A 23146-nucleotide genomic window follows, 5' to 3' on the forward strand; every position below is an offset into this window, starting at 1 on the left:
ATGACCAAGCACCTGCTTCAATCCTGCATTGATATACGATATCGGGCAAAACAGCGACAAAAGAATCATGGTCGTTCATCCGGTGTTTCATATCATTTTAATGTTCACATGTTTGTACCGGTCCAAATTTGTAATGAGCAAAATATATCATATAAAAATGCTGCGCCTACACATGTCAGTTTCGTGTAACCAATGCAAAATCCATTGAAAGCTTACAAACTATCACCGAACAGCCATAAGTAAGTTTGTTGTATTCCTGGAAATGAAGTAAAGCGATCGGTACGTATGACTGTAGTCGTGCAACACATTGAATTTCTGGAGAGCCAGGTATGCAGCATATTGACGTTGAGTAGCCTAGCACACAGCATACAACGATGCTCAGCGCTGAGTCGGTAGGTCGTTTGATATTTAACCAATATAAACCTGGGATATTTTAGTCATTCATATTGGTTCCCATAATTGGTCTAACTCTAAATTGGAACCTATACACGAACACTTTTGAAACTGCTATTTTGTAGTAATAACTCAATGAATAGTAAATTCAAATTGATCAGCCCGGATATTTATGGTAAAACGGTTTTGAAACAAACGTCATCCACGCCAGAACGTATATTTGTGCGATATCCAAGGATTGAAATATTTTCTATACCAATATCAGGAAGATTTGTATTATGCTTTATATAGCTATATTATCGAAACCGTTGGGAGCAGAAAGTAATGAAGATTGTTGGTAGAAAATTTAAAGAAACATGCTGGGAATAGGAAAGTCAGTGGAATTCTGGATATTGTGCGTATTAACTTCAGGTGAGGATTCAATTCCCCAGCATCGCCAGAAAATTGGCATTAGATATCAAATAGTATTCTCGCCAGACAGGACATGCAAAATTATGCTATTGAATGAAAGATATGCTGATGACACGTGTGTCACAAATCCTTATTTCATAGCGATACAATGGTTAAATAAGTTTACTCACGAGCATATTCGTTAAACTGTGTGAATGGATAGGATGCGTTAACATAGGAATATCTTGACCATGAAATGACATATTTTGTAGGTTCCAATGGGTCTGGCACGGCCATTCGGTCACCCATAGTAAGTCATACGAGAGAAAGCACTTCTATTAATCAAGTTAGGCATGCCATGTGCTGTGCATGTTCCTAGAGGTGATCAGAAGCGAAGTACTTCAACTTATCAAATCAATACACCACACGATTGCGATATAACGAGACGATAGGCGGGTACCGAAACAACCTGGAGTAGTCATTTAATCAGAAATCCACCTTGGCCTACAGCATGTAAATATCAGAGGCATGCACATTGCACACTGGATAGTAGAAAGGATAAGCGACAAAATTTAAGCGACAAAATTAATGCTGATGTGTCGGTAGCAGTGTTGGGATGACTCGAGTCATGACTTGACTCGAGTCAGACTCGAGTTACCTTTTTCGGATGACTTGACTTGACTCGAGTCGCTTTGCTAAAATGACTTGACGTGACTTGACTCGGCGTATCAGAAATGTGGATTGACTCGTGACTCGGAGCAAACTTCACGAGTCAATTTCAAGTCATCAAGTAATTGTTGTCGATAAAAATCACTGCATCTTACATATGTTCAGATTGTTCGCGAAACGCTTGCGTAACCCGTGATAGCGACCAATCATTTCATGACCGTGCGTTTCATTGAGCCTCGACTGTTCTCTCACAAATAAATTGACCGCACACGAAGTAACCGAAGCTTACAGCATACGTTGTCGTAACTCTAGAAGTAAAGTAATAGAACAGCAAAATGTATATTTCTGTTCTCTGTTCTTACCTTAACCAAACCTCTTGTTTTATTGAAATTGAAGTAAAATATAGTTTATAAAGTCCTCAATCATTGGAGCAGGCTCGAATGTTATCATATCTATTTGAAAATTGGTAATGTATTGTAACATTTCAATTCGTTTCTCTATTCTATATTTTGGCTGGTGACTATAAACTGAGGCTGAGGCTATGCAATTAAGTAGTTTAACAGTTCTGCGTATATGTGAGCGATACAGCGCCTTCTTACTTGTATATTTAGCTCTATTTTCGTTAATCGTTTCGGAATCAATGACTACTCAAACTGCATTTCAGACAGCTAGCAAATTGCAATGACGTAATCATGCATCATACATACTTCGAAAGGGCAAATTGACTCGAAATGTGACTTGACTCGTGACTTGACTTGACTTGACTTGACTCGAGTCCCCTCCAAAAATCAAGTGACTTGACTTGACTCGAGTCACCTTTAAAAATCGATTGACTTGACTTGACTCGAGTCAAAATGTGCAATGACTCGAAATGACTCGTGACTCGAAGGTAGTGACTTGATCCCAACACTGGTCGGTAGGCGAGGTCGATATATCAGATTGTGGTCACCTGTGACCCAGTCTTTAGCATTTTATCTTTAGTGCTATAGAAATATAGCTAGAGTTGCCTTTAACACATGAGGTGTTTTAAAACTCTTTGTTTAAAACATGTTTCAGGATGACCACCAACCGTAAAAATGCAGCATGACGATGTAGGCCTAGTCCTGGTCAAGGATATTCTTCGGTTCGTTTAAGACAGGGGTCGAAACCCTTTTTGGTCAAAGGAGTCATATTGCCATATTCTCAATCGATATTCTCAAAGAGACACATAACAATGTCGATTTACTTTGACGTCACCATGGAAAATTTATGACGCCATTGCTAAATACGATAAAAAAAAACATGGTTTAAACAAGGGCCATGTTTCTAACATGCTAGTCTTAAATCGATTTTTAATTTAAATGCCACCTTAGCTATAGCACATGTGCTTCATCGCCTAGACAATATTTGCAGCCTACATAATAAAACTACGGATCAAATGCTGGTTCCATTCCAACAATATATTTATTCACAAACTATAGAATTAATGAAACTGAAATGATTACTTTATTAAATTCAGATGGAATTTAAGGATGGTAATATTTTGACATCGTTTGTCTGATTCGTCCCGTAAACGGTAAAAAAATCTGCGTTCGAAATTGAGTTTGACATGTCGGTCAGACAAACAAGACAATTTCAAAAAAATGCAACTAATTGCTCTGGATACTTCATAAAAGTACCTATATACGGGTTCCTATGCACTACAAATTCCATAAATAAAATAGTTTTGATTAGCTCAATTAAGGATGAATGCTTATGCTTATTATAATTTTAGCTGGGCCTATTCCTGAAGGATTTTATCTACTAACCACCTATACATGCTCAGCAGTCAGGTTGAGTTCGTAGGTGGCTGAAACCTATTTCGTGAATATACATAAAGGATAGAATTTTTTTTCGAAACTTTAGTCAACTTATTCCACTTCTCGATTTAATGCCGCTAAGTGTCTTGTTAATCGAGTATCCTCCCCCCCCCCCCAAAAAAAAAAAATACGCATGGTTTATAGAAATAGGCATTGCCGCGGCACGACGCACAAAACATGGAGTTTAGGCCAACATAAGACTCCGGGAAGTGGGCCAAAAAGGTCGACAGCGTGAAAACCTTACCCGAAAAGGACTTCCCTTACGCTGACCGAAAACTTGGTTATATATGTCTTACTGTCCATAGGCTCCTAAATAAATGGCGCCGAATCTTCCTGTCCGGGCAATCTGAACTCCACAGGACAAATGACATCCCTCCGAGAAAAATTGGAAATACCAATTTGGAATCATGCGTGTCTTTTAGTTTACTACGTTCGGGCGATTTCAATATCTTGAGACTATATATCAGACAAGAGGTCACAAAATAACAACATGTAATGAAGTAATGATACCTACGGGCCCGCCCGAATACGTTTAATATTTATTACGTGCCCTAAATTTTCATAGACAGAACCTCACTCAGATCTACCGTTAAATCTGATTAGGCCTACGTGAGCTGAGAGAGGATATAAAATTATCACAATATATATATGCTATGCAATTACCAATGATATTGAACGACTCAATCATGAATTATAGAAAATTTTCGCGCCACATAAACACTGATGACAGAGTAAATAAATCTTGCTCCTCGGTAGTGGTGAAAACGCTCATCTAAATCGGGGGCATGCCCCCAGATGTTTGTGATTTATCACGCTATATGAGGGCCCAAGACCAACGGTATATTTGGGGTGTGACGAAGTGCTTTTCAGTCCTACATGTTACTCTTTTGTGACTCCCATAAAGTTTCACCTGTCACAATGCATCTCCGGCAGTGAAAGAGCTTGAGAATGACTATGAATACAATGATGTGTGTTTTAAGTGACGGTTTCATATCTCATTTTAGACATCATCGATGGCTGTAGCGGATGCGGAATGAAGATAGAAAATAATGGAATATATACATTTCGTCATCTGAATCGTTTTCCCAGCGCTTCGACCAATTGTACATGGAGATTCACCGTGTCTGGAGCAGAGGTCTTGTATCTCAAGTTAAATTATTTGAAGACTTACTTTTGGAACAAAGATAGCAAAAAACAATGTGGAGATTTTTACAGCCGACTTATTATTGATGGCAGTAAGTTTTAGGTGCTTTATTAACTCTTTGAATAGTCGGGCTTTATCTGTCCTACTCCTCATATCATATAAGGTACAAAGCTACACGAATCACGAGTATGGTAACTATCAGTCTGTGTATTTTATTAACCGGCCGTAATGCAACCTGACTTTTCCACTACCTATGTGTGTATGTATGTCGGTTATCTATAAATCATTTCAAAGGAATAACAAAACGATTTGGCGAAATAGCTTACAGTAACGAAATCAGCTTGTAGTTAGTTATAGATGAGGATTAACCAGGTATAATTATACTCTAAATTTATAAATAATAAATATTTTTATAAATATCCGTTTATTTTTCATAAATATTCTTAATGCTAACAGAGGTGGTCAAAGTATCAAGCGTCGCAACTTGGTAGAAGTTGCAGTACCACGAAGAAGTAGTGATTTCTAAAACATGTCAAAAACAAGTCGAAGTAGTAAATGCAACGTTCCTAACCACCTCTAACTATTAGCATGTAGAGATGCAAGAAACGATAACGAGTTGTAGGTCGTATGTTGGCCTTAAATTCCCAGATTCGCGTGCATAGCGTATAGCTTCCCAGCATAGGCACAGAGGTTCATCTATTTATGAGAATCAATAGCGTAGAGTTTGCCGCATTAAAAAGTCTTCGCAACATTCAACACTGAACATGCGTCACTCGCGTAATAAAATCTGAATGTATACATATTCTCGCTATAGAGTCTGTGGACTGTATGCAACACATTGATTCGAGCTCGACCGGGGGCATATGCTATACCTTCTCTAGCACCGAAAACTGCAGGAATCAAGCCTCATCATCGTTTCCATGTTCTACTAACAAAGTTATCAGCCCTCGATCATCGATGGAAGTGCAATACTACGTTAGAGCCAGATCATCGTCCGGCGCTGAACCGGTAAAAGGGAGTGGATTTCGATTAAAATACACTTACATTAAATGTGACCAAGGTAAGAAACCAATAGCAGCCGGCGTCCTGAACATGAACTAACGTTCGACATGTTGAGCAAAGTTGCGGACTCGCATAATAGTTTGTCTAGGTCAGAGGTCTCAAACACGCGGCCCGCATTTTGTGCGGCCCGCGACGACATTTTACATTTTTAATAATTTGACAATATATAAGTGTCACATATATCTTTTCAGGTTATAAAGTGAAAATTTCCTCTTAAATTGCTCCGAAAGCCTCAAACTAGTCACCAAACTTCACTATCACATCAATTGCAAACGCTACCATGCAGTGGAAGATTCAATATTTCGCCACATTTCCAATTCATGATGACAAATCCCAACCCTTAGACCAGTGGTTCCCAACCGGGGAGGAATTCCCCCCTTGGGGGGAATTTTGCAATTTTTAGGGAGGAATTCCACTTCAGAATTGGATTTTCTAAATTGTTCATGTCCGAACTGTCATGTAGTCAACCAGTTATATCCGAACGTATGCTCCTTATGGTTTCTTTTTGTTTGCTGAAAGTATGTTCAAATGCTATTTAAAATCTCTTTTCACATACAAATTCCCCGCCCCCCATTTTTCAAAATTAGTTTAGATGTGCTGCAGTTCGCAAGACAATTTTATAGGCCAGCGACGGCCTCTCAATCAAATATATCCTAAACGAGCAAATGTCGAGCCGTATCTATCACAACAGGGCCTCTAGTGAAAGTATTTATCTTATATTTTCAAGTCAACATTTTCAGACAGTGACAAAATATTCCAACGTCATCGATTCAAGTCAAAGAAGTCGCTAGCCTTGCTTTATTTTTAGTGAACAGCTACCCGATCGAAAAAATACATGGTAAACTTGGTGCAATGTTGCCGAAACGTAATGGGTGTCCTAAATTTCAATGAGCTCCAGCAGGGTATCTGATCACGTGTATGTTATATATCAAGGCTGTAACCAAATCACGAGGCTCCGAGTCACAAGTCAATCTCACTTTCATAGTTTTTACTCGAGTCAAGTCGAGTCATTTTCAATTCACCATTGAGCCAAGTCCGAGTCCAAGTCACCGAGCAGAGGGTCGAGTCCGAGTCAGTGTATTATGTCTCGAGTCCGAGTCCAAGTCACACTCCAGTCAACACTGTTTGGTGATATTGAATGATTTGGATTTATGATATACTAATTTTCCTCACTTTGAGCAGTTTCTTGTCCCATTGTCAAATACCAGGATCAATAGACGAAATTCCAATAGGGTGGTCACACTTGGTCAATTTACTGTTCTTCGAAATTACAATGAAATGTCGGTCTTGGCCGTCTTATAGTCTCAAATCTCAAATGAACAATGACTCGAGTCCAAGTCGAGTCAATACCCAGATTGTCTCGAGTCGAGTCGAGTCGCTTCCGTATTTTGAGAAAATGACTCTAGTCGAGTCGAGTCATCAGAAAATGGTGACTCGAGTCAGACTCTAGTCTGGTCAACCCTCCTATATATGAAAGTACCAATACTATTGGCCAAATGCATACGCAAACTTGAGAAAAAAATCGCAAGACTAGTAAATTTATGCATAGTGATTTTTCACAACAGTTATATTAGCGATTGGTGCGGTAAGCCGAAAACACAAATGGAAGTGTGGGGGTCTGTTGAGTCAAGCCTTCCAGAATTTGTTTGATTGGGACCAAGACCATTGTTTTTGGAGGTCTACAAAGTGTTATTACAGCACTGCTAGAAATAAACACTCGGTACCGCCCGTCTTATTCTCTCAGTCAACAGGTGTTTGCGCGGTAAAAATGACCTTTTTTAATCATCGGGCAGATTTATCCTAAGGGGGGAATTTTGGCTTAAATTTCGGCCAAGGGAGGCACGAGATGAAAAAGGTTGGGAACCACTGCCTTAGACGATTCGTGACTGAAATTTGTGAGTTGGACTTGGACGCGACCTTTCCTAAATTACTCAGACTCGGGCTAACTCGATGGCAAAATGAAAATGACTCGAGTTGACTTGAAGAGACTCGGAATGCCGTGAATTTGTTAGAACCATGGAAGCAACAAACTAATCGCGTATCAGAGGAATAGTAATAGATCAGAAGATCGCAGCTTGGTATTTCGCTAACTAAGCAAGTAGTTATGGCAACCATAGGCAGTCTGTTAGTTACATCTTTGGTCGCTAAACCATGTTATTAAAGGCCACTTAAAGGTATCAAGTACCGTAGTGGGACGCTCCAACGATGTAACAGAAATGGGCCGTTCGGCGTTCCAACATTTCAATCACTAGGACACATTCATTAATATATTCATATTAGATTTATATTTTTTTCTGCTCCTATATTTGAAGATATTTGGCCATGAGATTAATAGCCTACTTATCAGAAGTATACCCGAATCATGGATTGGATTTACAATGCTCAACTTAAAAATGTTTTGATATCAGATCAGTCTGTATTATAAATCTGTTAAATTCAAAATATTCATAGTAGCTAAAAATAATAACCCGATAGCTTTTATGATGGCATCATACATTTGTCCGCCATATGGCGTCTATATCTTATAATTAATATCTATCAAGTACAACAACAATTCTATTCAAATAGGTATAAATGTGATGATTCTATTCGTGCCAGGCCTAAATTGATACAAGAGTAAATCACATTTTGACGATGTGTGTTTACTGTCAATCTGCTGGATCGGCTCACTTTCAATAGGATATTCATTTCCGCAAAATAAGACATACCTGGAAAGACATAGAATACCCCTATAAATGCTGCGGCCCGCGGCGTTGTCAAAACTGGAAAACTGGCCCGCGAGCGCATTTGAGTTTGAGACCTCTGGTCTAGGTTAATAGTATGCATAGTCTGAATCACCATACTTCATTTTAAGTATTGTTGTAAGAGAAGTCATAGGTAAGCATATCCATTATCCAACTTTCGTGGTAAAAGGACTACATGCAATTTACGAACACCTTGATCAGCGGCCAAGCTCAAATGGGGCTCAAAATAATTTCGTAAATCAACTTAAAATAGGGTTTTTCGTGCAGATATATTAAACTTGAAAATTTTTCTTCGCACGATGTACTGTAACGAGAATATGCATGTTTGAGCCAACCTGAAGTACACACATAATTTACAGAAATGAATCAACCTGCGTAGGCTATTCTATATTATTAACAAGCGGGGCTTTCTCCTACTGATCGCTTGTTGACGTTGGGGCGCTTTAGTGCGGGGCTCTTCAACACGCTGTTGTGGGTGCTTTTGGTGGTTCTATGCTAATACCGAGAAAACCAATACTGATAAATGACATTACCGAGAATGCTATTATCGAAAATGGACATTACCGAGAATGAACATTACCGAGAATGGTATTTACCGAGAATGGACACCACCAAGAAGGGACATTACCGAGAATTGGCAATGCCGAGAATCTAACTTACTGAGACGGATGTTGTTGAGAAATTTTTATCTGAGAATCGACACCGCATTGGCAACGCCGTGATGCACATACATACACGCGGCCTGTACATGTGCATAACATGCCTGCATTGCATAGCCTACATTACATTCTCGATATTGTTCTTTCTCGATGGTGTCCCTCCTTGGTAATGTCCATTCTCGGTAATGTCCATTCGCGGTGGTGTCCATTCTCGGTAAAGGCATTCACGGTAATGACTTTTCTGTATTGACCGGACACCGCTTTCGGCACAGTCATTGCGGCGTCAGCCATTTTACCCCACGGCTATTTCCGCGCCAGGGCATTTCAAGTTTCAGTCAATATGCTACCTCAAGAAGTGCGCATTCAAAAAGGCCGCTGGCGATAACACCTTGACTCAACATGACACCTCAATGTTGGCCAAAAATTTTGAATTGAAATGCCTGATAGGAACTGATATTCACTACAGTTAACGTAGTTTAGGCGAGTATCGTTACACAGCAATGTAAAAGATCCTTTATTACTTCACACAGCAGTGTAAAAGCACGATTGTTTAAAGCCCTAAGCGCTGCATTTGGAAAACTCGTTTTTTTCGATTGGAACATAAACGTTAAAATCGTTGTTTCATAAATTCCTCGCAGTGCCAAAAAAAAAAATTCTCCCGTATTTTATCTCGGCTACCCTATGGCGTTCCCGTACCCCAGATTGTTCTCGTACCCGAGAATGTGGATCATTTCCTCCTCGCATGCCGAAAATACGTTTGGCACATAGCATATTTGATTGGTTTTTGCTTGAACTTGAAAGTTGAGTTCACCACAGATAACTTTCTCGTACGGCCAGAACTTCTATCGCCTCTCGTTGGGTTCGTCCTGGCAAGCAATGTGTTGATATTAACAATTTTTTTAGGTAAATGATCTGCGACATGTAATAGGAAATTTTTGACGTGGCGCACCAGACCGACCAAAATGTCTCATTTTCACAATAACTAATAATAATAGAATCATGAATAAAAGTAATACAAGTACTCCGTTATTGACTTTATTTTGCTCGTATGGCAGTATGCATTTACGCAATAGAAACTTCATTTGAATTTCACATTTTAGATCCACACCCGTCATATGTAGAATTGACTCTGCCACCTACTACGGTAAAAACGCTCCCCACCACTACTACGACAACAAGAGAAACGATATCCCGATCACATGTTGGCGGCAAAGCGATACGATTGACAATAGAAACGAAAGAAACCGTAAGGGTGGCGATAATCGCGACAGGAGGATATCCAAATCAATAAGTTCTCTTTCTTTGTTATGAAAAGATTCCGCATGCGGACGACCAAGAAGCGGGCACATCGGTGCCTAACATCATCTTGATCGGGGCAGGGACGTTTCTGTTGATCCTAGCCACATGCATCGCCGTCTTCGTAATAAGGTATGGGATACATTTTGAAATGTGAAAGGCTATTTTTCGAAATGACTCACCATAATAATCTCCTCCGTATCATTTGTGGCGAATTTACGTTGCGGAAAATTGGCATTTCTTACTACCTTTCTTTCTTTCTTTCTTTCTTTCTTTCTTTGTATAATGCTTCATATCAGTGGTTCCAACACCCTGGTTGCTAATAGGTTGAAAAAGGTTGAATATAATTTTACTGCATCACAATGCACATTGTAACTTCTCAAATCGACAATAGTACTCGTAAAATAAGAGTCAGCCAGTCATATTTTTTGAGTTCTCACTTCATTGAGGTAAATCAGATATCAGAGACCACAGCGATATCAGAGCTCCGGAAGCACTTGCTATATAACTTATTCTTCATTTGGGGAAACTTCGTGTTATCATGTACGCAATAGACTAAGCATAAATAACACTGGTCAACACAATTTTTTAGGCAGACAAAGTAAGAGTGGTTTTGGGGGTTCTGAAGGGCACCGATTCCGAATATGACCTTGTTTTTTTTTTCAAATTGGCTCTTGTTGTGGAGATAACCCATGGGGCTATTTTGACCGAAATCTCCCATTTTCGCGATAACGACTATATATAAAATCGGCTCAGTCGTACTATAAAGTTTAGAAAATCAATCTTCTTGTTATTTTTACACACAGAAGACTCTTTTAAATCAAAATACAGCAACAGGACTATATTTAGGGGTAATAGATTTATCATAGTTACAGATTTTCAAGGATATCATGTAGCCTACATAAATAAATTCCAGTCATGTACATAAGTATTTACCTTGACACTCAAACGATGTGGCCTTAATTCAATCAGTTTTAGGCTACGTCAACCAGCTATTGTAAAGTTGAAATAATCAGTTGGAATATAATATTATTGATATATTGTAAATCACAATTGTTTTTTTGTAAGATTTTCGCCTGTAAGCTATTTAGTGCAGTTTCTTGAAAGTTTGCGGCAATGGTCTGACATAATATGTTCAATTGTTCATCTCATCTGCCCTGATATCTTTCTTTTGTTGTTCTGATGTCTTGGTAGAACCTCTCCCCTTGCTAATCAACAAGATGATCAGGAAATATATCAAGATGACTGAACAGGAAGTGAACTTCTATTCTCATGTTTGTGCTCAAGTGTTCGATATCCAGATACGAATTTTCGGACCAACTGTTTGTTATTGAGTGCTTATGATCATCTAAAAATTTTCATTTACTACATCTTGGGAGAAATTACATGCAATGAACTCCTTCTTAATGTAAAATTGGAATCTTTCATCGGTATTCGAATATACCAGATACCAGATTCAAGCTTCTCGTTTGATAGGGTTACTAGGTATACCCACTTTGTTGACTCAGCGGAAAATTATCAATTTACCAGTCGAAAGAAAGGAGACGCATATGAGTATTGTAGTTAAGCCTTCCAAGGACAAATTTTATAGTTTTATACTCCTCTTTAATCTTGGTAGAATGACCAATTGATACAGGAGAATATGTGTTTCCGTTGTGCAAAAGTACAAATTTTAGGCTTCAAAAACTGCTTTTTTGACAAACAAATATTTCGCATCATGTTCTGTTAATATTGATAGAACGACTTAGAATGACATGAGGATTCTTTATAGTCAATTAGTTATTTATACGCAGTATAACATTAGAAAAAACCACGATTTTCTTCGTACCAAGTGAAATATTTAGGGGCAAAAACAGTAATTTTGGGCGTTTTTAGGGGTGTAAATATCTCCTGCAAAGAGCCAATCTGACAAAACTAATGTGATATTCGAAATCAGCAACCTCAAAAACCCCAGAAACAGCTCTCAAATGTTCTGCCTAATTTTTTTTTTCTTCATTTTGTTGACCAGTGTAATAATTATCAGGTATGTTTGGAGTATTGCCACTTTTCATATACTGAAGTATGTTTTCTGTATAAATATAGTTGAGATGTCAACTTCAATAATCAGGGGCCTATCAAAATATGACATTCGGTGAGCGAGAAGAAGAGAACTTATATTCGTTGAATTTGGAAGCCTTCGTGATATCATGTCGTAGAATCCTTTAAATTTTGATCCGTATATAGTCGAGGTTGAATTACATTGCAATGGTACTTATACCAGGAGGTAATTACAGATCGTGGGGCACCAGGCCCTTAAGGGAGATAAGCTCCCCGGATTATGTGTGTATTTACCAGCTTTACTGTGAATAAAGATTATAATAATGGAAGCCTTTGTTACTCGCCGTTCGACTATCCGAGTTACTTGACATAGGCAATAGACGTTCTCCCGATTTAGAAGTTGATGATTGATACTGATAATGCGTGAAATGTTCGCAGGAGAAGGCGAGCAAACCGAAAGAATGATGTACAACAGTCCACATCACTATGCAAAAGCGGAGTAGAAAATATTCTCGATGAAGCCAGTGAATCACGCGAGCTGAAAGTCAACGTTCTATATGGAGGTGTGGCTTACCGAGAAAGCCATCAGTTCGCTGCTGCGTCAGTGGTGTACACAACAATAAACGAAATCGCCAGCGAGTCCGCTAATGTACAGATTGATAACAATAATTCGGGCTGAGAAAAATTGACTACCTGAATGATTCGATCCTGCATGAAATATTAGTATCTCTCATTACGACGTCATTACTGCATGAATTTTGTGGAAATTTATACCTGTTTCATTAGTTTCCCTGTTTTATAAGTCTCATTGTTTCATTAGTTTCCCTGTTTTATTAGTTTCCCTGATTCATAAGTTTTCTTGTACAAAATAAAAGAACCCGACTAAAGCATCCCAACGACCTCAAGCGACCATTATCTCATAATTGCAAAGAAGGAGCTGGACTCATTTCTATAACTTATGGTATATGTTTTTTCAATCTTTAGCCTATTCTTATTTTGTCCGAGGGGATGGTACCCAAAATGATAGCAACAAATATCTTGGCAAGGAATCGCCCGAAGCGATAAGAAAAATAAGGAGTTTGATGAATCCGTCCAGTTATATTATACAGCTGAATAATTTCGGTCTTAAATAGCGTATAAATTCATGCTGTATCTCGTACCCCTTGGTTTGTTTCTTCGTACCCCGAGGGGGTCCACGGACCCCTAGCTAAGAACCGCTGATCTAGTTTAACAATATAGAAACTTTCCCTACCATGAATTGTTTCGATTTCCATCTGCTTTGAAAAATTGTTTCTTTGTACGACCGGTAAGTGTTACGACACAGTGAAAATCAACGTAGTTATGGCGACAACCCAACTGCTCGCTGCAACACGTAAAGGCGTTCTTCCTGCGCTTCAACAAAGTTATGTGGTTTATGAATATGAGTGCCACTGTGTTTGTGGCTACGTGGGACTAACGGAACGACGTTTGCTGGACCACTTAGAACAGCATGCTCTCAGTGGTTCTCAAACTTCTTTGAACACGCCCCCCTTTATGATAGTCAAAAATTTCCCGCCCCCCTAATTGTCATACAAAAAAATGCAACCAGAATGCTAGCAATCCTAACGTAGAGTTTGATGTCATGGAAGGTGGTGGGAGAATTCTCACTGTTGATGAGAGAATTCTCAAATATGAAATTTGTACTATACACAGAGCAATAAATATGAATTGTAGGTAAATCGCGCGAAGCGCGAAACTTTTTTGCAGTCAACCGAAGTTGACCGGGCCCCCTTCAGATGCACTTACGCCCCCCAAGGGGGCGCGCGCCCCAGTTTGAGAGCCACTGCCTGGAGTTGTTCGAAAACGCGCGTGACGCTCGGCGAAGGGCTCACCCTTGACTCATCCCTTTGAGCTTGATTAAGAACAGGCAAAGGCCATAAATTCTGCCATTGGCAAACAATTCTGGGATAATCCTGTTTGCGCGAAAAATTACCGAGACAGCAGATTTCGTGTGGTTGAGAGAGGCCGTTCACAATTTCATTTGGATGCATTGGAGCCAACCAAGTCTGTGCCTACAGAAGGAGTTCGTGTGCCATATAAAAGTAGTACATTGAGCTTAAGTGCTCTCTGCGCCCCTATCATTCGAAGTTCCATGCCAGTGATTTCATATTTTGTATTACGATTGTGTATATGCAATGTTCTTTCCAATTCTATATATAGTTGCTGACTAACCCCTGACGAGTTTCGGGCTCATTTCAATGTGAATATACTATTCAATTCTAATCTGTTACTTGGCGATTACATCACTTGTATTGGAAGAGAGCAGATATTGAGTATGAACTACAATGTTTAATAGAAGTAACTCATATTCAGCAACTTTCACAAAGACAACAAAACTCTGCTGGTTTGATCCTTCAATTTGCAATCCAGCTGTTTTGTGCTGTAAGAAAGTGGTGGTAAGATCGATGTGACAACGATGCACTCATATAGTGATATTCGATTTTGTGATCAATATAACATATACGGTATAGTGTAGCCTGTAAATATAAAACGTTGTGACAAAATGATACATTTTCAATCACGTAATATATAAATCAAGATTAAGAGATATCGTCTATGCCAAAGCTTTCCAGCAGGTGGGTCGCGATGGGTATATGGCCGTCCGTTAGTCTGCGATGGTATACGGCAAGTCCGTTGTCTACGGATATCAGCTTACAGTTTATACTTAACTGGCACTTCCGCAGTAGCTGACACGAACGTCCTGTGTTCTGTGTAGTTCTTGACTGGCAGTTCAATAGAGACGACAACAATTGCCTTTTCCAGATATATTGTACGGGTCGATAGTAATTTGGATAGTTTAAGCAGTAAGTACAGCGTACATGAGTCTCGTAATAATCTGAGTCAATTATACGATATGCGCTAGGTAATATACCAGCGATAAGTCACGTGATATAGCATTATACCATAACAGATAGGAGAGAGATGGAGCCAGAGCTCCCACACTGTTTACTATTCAATATGCTAAGTACCTTATCTTCTCACGATTACACGAGCAAATATACGTTCTCGTCCTCTAAAATAAGATGTTTTGGCCCCCATAAGCGCAAGTTCTCGAACTGACAATAATTGGTTAGCCAGTTTTCCGTGACAATCATTTTGATTGGAGCGCGACGTTGGACAGTGTGTTATTGTGTATACCTGATAATTGGAATTTATTCCTTTCTCCAACGGCTTTTACTTTGATCGGCAAATTTTGCAATCCTGACCGATTTGGTGTTGTACTTGTAATGAGAAATGAGCAAATTGCGGCGTCGCAAGCTACTCAGAACTCCTTTGTAATCATTGCGAGGGAGATGGCGTAATGGTGAGGGTTGGCGCTATCTTCGCAGGCGGCCCTTAACGCCACTTCCATGTTACTTCGAGTTGTGTTACCAAGATATTCTATACAGGTAAGGCAAGAATGCTATTTACTCGCATCCTTGTAACAAACTGTTATAAAGAGCTACATATATATCCATTTTCACCAGAATGGACTACTCTAGAATTCCTACTGAAGTATTGGAGGTTTATCTCGGCTCCATCTCATTCGCATAAGCGCAAGTGGTGACTTAAAACCCAAGAAGTGGGCCGTACTAGTCGACAGATACGAAATTTTAATGAAGAATATCGGCCTATTGCAAAATGACCGCTGTAGTCGAAACACCATGAATACCAAAAACAACCACAACAACAACAACAACAACAACAACCAGGGTGGACTATATATCGTTGAGTGACTGCGCAAGCTGACGCTTCACCAAAGATAATAATACCTTCAGATCACATTGCTGATTTAAAAGACTCCTTTCAATCGTGCCATTATAGTGTTGGATAACGTAGAACGTTGTGATGAATTAATTACATGTGAAAAGCATGATCCCGAACGAAGCCAAGCGGGTCTCCGATCTTGTCGCGATGCACTTCATTTGGTGCCTTAGGAATAGTTTAGAATCGACCGGTCTTTCATACGAATTGTCTTTCAAAAAGCGAGAGACTTGATTTGATCATAGTAAAAATGATCAAATCAAGTCTCAATGATCAAAAGTGATCAGTGATTAATACCCAACCGACATAGGTCTAGTTTTATTCATCATAGGCAGTTGCAGTCTGCGTCTATGAATACCTGTTACCAATACTCATCTATCAACGGAAATTAGTTATGCCTAGGCTGCTCGAGATCGATTTTGGAAACTGGGAGGAGAATTGCTGCAGACTACCGTACTGACTACTTAGTGTCATATCCATGGACATGTCGTGTCGTGACGTACGATTATCTTGAGTTCTACTTAAGATAGATGCATACCCGAATGTATAAATATGAAAATAGCGGATAGATTCCATGTTACAATTCGTCATAGCGACAATCGAAGACACCTTACATTTCCGCAAACTTGTACGTAAGCACCTGTAGAGCAGTCAGATAACGCGTATGTCGAGTGCTTGTGCTATATATTACATGTGGCACGTTTTTTACAGTACATTCCGTTGTCAGAATAAATTCTATGAAGTATTCATGGTTTTGCAAGTAAGTCATAGGGCTTAACAAAATGTTCGAATATTCGCATCATACCTCTTGAGATAGTATAATAGAGCAACTAGGAGATCGAACAGAGGTGGTCAAAGTAGTCAAGAATGCTACTCGAGTAGAAGTAGAAGTAGAAGTAGCGACGGAAAAATCTAATCAAGTACGAGTAGAAGTACTTCTTCCATAAGCAACCTAAAACTACTTGAAGTAGAAGTAGAATTGACTGACTTTAAATCTACTCAAGTAAGTAAGTAGGTGGGAAAACGATCGTAATTCGTTCGCATTGATTACACTGGCCAACAAAATGAAAATTTTTTTTTTAGGCAGACCATCTGAGAGCCGTTTCTGGGGTTTTTGAGGTTGCTTATTACGAATATCACATTAGTTTTGTCGGATTGGCTCTTTGTCAGAAGATATTTATACCCCTAAAACAGCCCAAAATTACTGTATTTACCCTTAAATATTTCACTTGGTTGGAAGAAAAATCGTAGTTTTTTCTAATTTTGTACTGCGCATGAATAGCTAATTGACTATGAAGAACCCTCATGTCTTTCTCAGTCATTCTATCAATATTAACATGACATGATGTGAAATATTTGTTTGTCAAAAAAGCAGTTTGTCAAGCCTAAAAATAGTACTTTTGCACAACGTAATTACATATTCTCCTGTATCAATTGGTCATTCTACCAAGATTAAAGAGGAGTTTGAAGCTGTAAAAGTTGACCTTGGAAGGCTTAACTCAAATACTAATATGGGTCTCATTTCTTTTGACTGGTAAATGGATAATTTTCCGCTGAGTCAACAAAGTGGGTATACCTAGTAACCCTATCAAACGAGAAGCTTAAATCTGGTATCTGGTATAGTCGAATACCGATAAGAGATTCCAATTTCACATTAGGAAGGAGTTCACTGCATGTACTTTCTCCAGAGATGTAGTAAATAAAACTTTTTAGATGATCACAAAGCAGCCAACTACAAACAGTTGGTCCGAAAATTCGTATCTGCTTATCGAAAACTTGAGCACAAACATGAGCATAAAAGTTTACTTCCTGTTCAGTGATCTTGATATATTACCTGATTTCCTTGTTGATTAGCAAGGGTAGAGGTTCTACCAAGACATCAGAACGATAAAAGAAAGATATCAGGGCAGATGAGATGAAGAATTGAACATAGTATGTCAGACCAGTACCGGAACCTTTCGACAAACTGCACTAAATAGCTTACAGGCGAAAATCCTACAACAAACAATTGTGATTTAAAATACATCAATAACATTGCATTCCAACTGATTATTCCAAATTTCCAATAGGTGGTTGACGAAAAACTGATTGAATTATTGCCGTTATTTGATTATCTAGGTAAATACTTATGTACATCACTGGGGTTTATTTATGTACATGATATCCGTTAAAGTCTGTAACTATGATAAATCTACTACTCCTAAATATAGTGATGTTGCTATATTTTGATTTAAAAAAGTCTTCTGTGTGTGAAAATAACAAGTAGATTGAATTTCTAACCTTTATAGTATGACTGAGCCGATTTTATATCTAGTCATTACCGCGAAAATGGGAGATTTCGGTCAAAATAGCCACATGGGTTATCTCCACAACAAGAGTCAATTTGTAAAAACTAAGGCCATATTCGGAATCAGCGCCCTTCAAAACCCCCAAAACCACCCTTACTTTGTCTGCCTAAAAATATGTGTTGATCAGTGTTATCAAAATCTGCAAATTGAGCCATGCGAAAGGTACAGGGCGTTATTCATATTGATGCATATTGCATACCAGGAGGTATCCAATTTTCGACAGCATAAGCGTTCGTCCGCATGATGGTATGAAAATGATAGTTTTGATATGGAAATGCGATACTAGTCCTCTGTTTACTCTAACAGCACGCTTTAGAAAACATCATGGTATGGCACCCTTCCCCATATTATAAGGCCTGCAGTTTAGTCGAAGAGTAATACGAAGAAGTTGTATCGGACACGGTGTAAACACTTTTCGCGATTAATAAACGTTAATAAAAATTATTGTGGAACGTAAAAATGCCATATTGTGTAGCTTTATTTCCGAAAATTAAAGGCTTTATTCACTTGTTTTTATACTTAAACACGTATGTTCTCCAGACAAAAGACCTGAAACTAATTAGAACTCTAAGGATACTGGAAATTGAAAGTGAAATATAAATACTACTTCTAAAAGCGTAAAATGTATTTCATGTCTTTAGTCCAGGAAGTTTCAAAGGTTGTATACTAAAACAAGTCTAAAGCTACAAAAAATTCAGAGCCCACTGTTCCAGATTAGGACATGCCGTGGCCTGCTAGACTACGATATGACAATAAGTAAATGCTAGATTGCGAAACATCAGTTTCAAACGCTATGATGGGCCATATATACAGTGATGAAAAATTTCATATGGGCGACAATGCGGCGTGAATGGAACCACGCAACCCGCTACCTAAATTATATTCACCGATACTTTCGTGAAATCATATTAGTCACTCCATATTCACTGTGTGCGAAGCGCGATCAAAATTCTGGGCTTTACTCAACTTTTCTGAAAATTAAATGTTGATACTCCGTGAAAACTGCTCCGAAATTCGTCAGGCTATTTTCCTGATTGGAGGATTAAACTACTTCTACTTGACAAACTGAAAATAGCGAAAAGTATTTAATTAGATCACAAAATATTATGAAGTAGAAGTAGAAGTAGAAAAAATTAGATCCACTTGAGTAAGTACTAGATATAGAGGAAAACTACTTGAGTACTTCAAAAAAGTAGAAGTACTTCGTTACTGACCACCTCTGTGATTCAAATCCGAGTAACACACATTATGGCGCCATACACATAGGGATCATTCGAAAGCAGGAATAAACTAATGTGGGTTCAACCCTAGAGCAATAATTTGGATGCATATACCAGAGGTGTAACGTAACGCGCTGTGACGCTATTTCAACGATATGACGTTTTCATTTGCCTCATGAATTTGATGAAATTATGCAATACAATAATAAAATAAGTAATTCTTTGTCGCAAGAACTGCATAAATATACAGTAATCGAAAGAAATGACTGTTCGATTCGAGTCAATAAAATTAATACTCCGCTCGAGTACACTCAAATCATAGTACCTCGACATTTTTATTACATATTCGTTGCAGTGAGTCATACCATCGAAGTGGGACCAGAATTATTTCGTGAATGAACATAAATGTTGGAGTATTTTTTGAAAATTTATGCATCTATGCAATTAATGCCATTTTTTTCGTGTTTCGCCAGGTTTTATTTTCAACGGTTTGTAAAATTGGGAGCGGGAAAACCTGGTCCGAAAAGGACTGCATGCCTTCATGTGGACAGAAAACGACATATGTGTATGTATAATTTTTCATAGGCAATATTTGGCTGTGAAGAAGTACCAATTCGGAATCGTGTGCGTCTTTTAGTTTAGTACGCCTGGGCGATTTCAATATCTTTTCACATAGCAGACGGGAAGTCACAAAATTCAACATGTAACGAAGTAATTATACCAACGGGCCCTCCCGAATATGTTCAATTATTATTAATGATCGTACGTTGCCTAAATTTTCCAGGACAACACCCCACCCTCACTCAGCTCTAGCGATAAAACGGATAACGTGGGCTGAGAGAGCTTTAAAAAATTATAGCTATATATATTTAATTGCTAATATTATTGACATATTCAATCATAAGTTATGGAAACTTTTCACGCTTCGCGCGATTAGCTCGGATAACGGCACTATATATATACTGGATAAAAGAAATCTCCCCCAGAAGTAGCGTTGAAAACGCGCATCCCAGTGGGGCGCATAGGGAAGATTGGTTTATAACCCTATGGGGCCCAAGACTAACGTTTTTTTTGTGGGGGGCTGACGAAGTGCTGTTTCGGCCCTGCATTCAGGTATTGAGAAATATTGGTAGTAGTAAAAATATCCTATCCTGGCAGAAACGCAGTAATCAAGTGTCGGCCGTGGTACAAGGAAGCTATGCCATATATTCACTAGCATCAGTTTCATGATTCCAAAATACATTGTATAGTCAGCTTCCGTTCTACCACTGAAAGACTTGTAAATGGTATTCATTCTATTCATTGCGTGGACTGATCACAAAAACTCCACAAGTTACTATTGTATATATGGTAACGTTCAGTACATAAAATAGCAGAGAGTCAAGATTGATGGTACGTTTATTCGTTCGAAGTATGAGATAAGACGATTTAAAATGGGTTCTCTATGATTACGTTTTTACTCGTTGAATCCGATATTATAAGGTACCTGCAAGCTAGTATACTATAGGCTTACCATACGCCCTCCTTTACGAGGATTTGTCCACCTTTTTCAGGTTTTTGAAAATGTCTTCCGACGACGCCTAAATGTTCTTCTGTTTGATATTCTGTCTTCTTTTTCGATAAATTTGGTTAAATGTAGGGCCAAATTTTACTGAGATGCAGTAAATCAGCACTGAAGTAACGCTCATGCGGCTATTTCGGGAGCTGGGCCGGAAAGTTGACCTTTTTTTAGTCAACCGACCGCGAAGTGGAAAAAATTTACCATTTTTTTAAAATATACCTCCGGTATTCTAAGTTGGAAAAATTTGAAAAAGTTTCCTCCTTTCCGATTCCAAAATATGGTAACCCTAGTACACCATGTATCTTATTAATACGCTTTGTTTGAAAATGACGTTTCATGGGGTTCGGTGATATTGATTGCAAGTCTCTTCATTTCCATGTAGGGTACTTGCGAATCGGTTAGCATTACTGATTATTGTATATACATTTGATGCATTGCTTTGAGAGAACCTGTTCCGAAAATAATAAATGTTATCATTAGCTGTTAGGTTAATTGCGCCATCGATCACATTCCCGTGGATCACATGGTTGGTGACAGGACATGCTCTGTCTCAGATTGCATGGCCTTTTCAACATGCTTGCCATCATATTATTTGACAAATCTATGTACTCACTGTGTTCGTTTGCAATTGTAACTGTTTATCTTGCTATTGCATTGTCTTCGATATTTATCTTGTTAAACCTAAGTTCGGCCGTATATGTTAAAATCTTCAGTTTATTTGCTTAAAATTATGACGTTTTTGACAGAACCGGATAAATAATACGAATTTTGATAGAATCTGCTGACAAAAGTTTGAATCCCTCCGCTGCATATGTCCGACTGAAAATGGGTATAACAGATTTTGTGATATAAAGCTGCGCATTGAATGCCACTGGTAAATTCACAATCACATTTACTGAAATTATTAATTTATTGATCATTGCGTGTCATGATACGGTAATTATTAAATTATGACGTAAACGCTCGGATTAGATGTGCAATTATGCATCGTGTATATTCTTGCTTGGGCAACGAAATATAGCTGTATTTTCTTTCGACAGGTAAGGATCGAAAATCTTCCAATAACGTAGACCAGATTGAAGAGTAACGCGTCAAAATAAGAGCGTGTTGTCACCGGTTGATGAAATCTTGCAGATCGGGGACGAAATACCGAGAAAATGGAAAATGGAAACACATTGAATATTTTAGCGTTCTTCCTATTGGGTTACGGTATGAATTTCCTACTTTATGACGACATAATATGATTGGTATTACGTATTAATTTAACCTAAAATTTATTGCGCCCGAAGATAACAGGGTTATATTTGGATAGGAAATGGCCCGTACCCACTTTTAGTTTGAGACGTTCGAATTATATAACGTATGACACATTATGCCAAGGCATCTTCGGACCCGCCTTCGTTTTCATTGACTCTTTAAACGACAAGCCATTTTCACCCCCCCCCCCCCCTCCTGCGAAGTCAGTGTTACTATTGCAGTTGAAAATGTAATTTATGACATTTGAGCATCTGGTAAATACAACTGTCTTTTTAATATTACCGAATCTCTTCCCTGACACACTGAGTTGATCATCGCACACCACTGTCGTGACTTTGGATAATTTAGCTCGTATAACGGTATTACTCAGGGGTGGACAAACTACGACCCTCAACATTGTTTTGTGCGTCCCGCGAAAGCCCCGAGAAACGTTGCAAGAATATTGATAATTTGCGTACTAAAATAAATTACTGTGGGTACTTGATTAAACTTCTTCTTATATGTATTTCAACATGATAATGATAAGTTCGCACTCGTGGCGCGAATTGGGTCATTTACGTTTCACTTTCTGTGACGTTTAGAAATCGAAACCTTTCATGATGCATGGCCGCAAGGTCGGGCTATCGCGCCATCCATAAAATAAAAAAATACTATACGGCTAGCGCGATAGCCCGACCTCGCGGCCCATGCATTTTGACAGGTTTCGATTTCTAAACGTCACAAAAAGTGAAACGTAAATGACTCA

General features: G+C 38.7%; 2 protein-coding genes and 1 long non-coding RNA gene across 4 annotated transcripts in view; 2 read left to right on the top strand and 1 right to left on the bottom strand.

Annotated features, from left to right (window-relative positions):
- LOC145458607 (S-adenosylmethionine synthase-like) overlaps positions 1–23146 on the bottom strand; it is a 178678-nt gene that overhangs the window by 139966 nt on the left and 15566 nt on the right. The window lies entirely within an intron of this gene.
- LOC145458615 (uncharacterized) overlaps positions 1–23146 on the top strand; it is a 361279-nt gene that overhangs the window by 82654 nt on the left and 255479 nt on the right. The window lies entirely within an intron of this gene.
- Positions 659–14501, top strand: LOC145459028 (uncharacterized). The gene is made up of 6 exons (XM_080337607.1): positions 659–804; positions 4295–4525; positions 5249–5494; positions 10000–10145; positions 10215–10327; positions 12671–14501. Exons 1-6 carry the CDS (start codon positions 750–752, stop codon positions 12909–12911), a joined length of 1032 nt encoding a protein of 343 aa, XP_080193733.1. The 5' UTR covers positions 659–749; the 3' UTR covers positions 12912–14501.

This window comes from Botryllus schlosseri, chromosome 16 (assembly GCF_051294905.1).
Source record: "Botryllus schlosseri isolate E-star chromosome 16, Bs_hap1, whole genome shotgun sequence".
NCBI lineage: Eukaryota > Metazoa > Chordata > Ascidiacea > Stolidobranchia > Styelidae > Botryllus > Botryllus schlosseri.

Coding starts and splice junctions, on each gene's coding strand:
- LOC145459028 (XM_080337607.1), top strand. CDS start 750: ATGCTGGGAATAGGAAAGTCAGTGGAATTCTGGATATTGTGCGTATTA. Junction 4,526..5,248: donor CCGACTTATTATTGATGGCA/GTAAGTTTTAGG, acceptor TTCTCGCTATAG/AGTCTGTGGACTGTATGCAA. Junction 5,495..9,999: donor TTACATTAAATGTGACCAAG/GTAAGAAACCAA, acceptor TTCACATTTTAG/ATCCACACCCGTCATATGTA.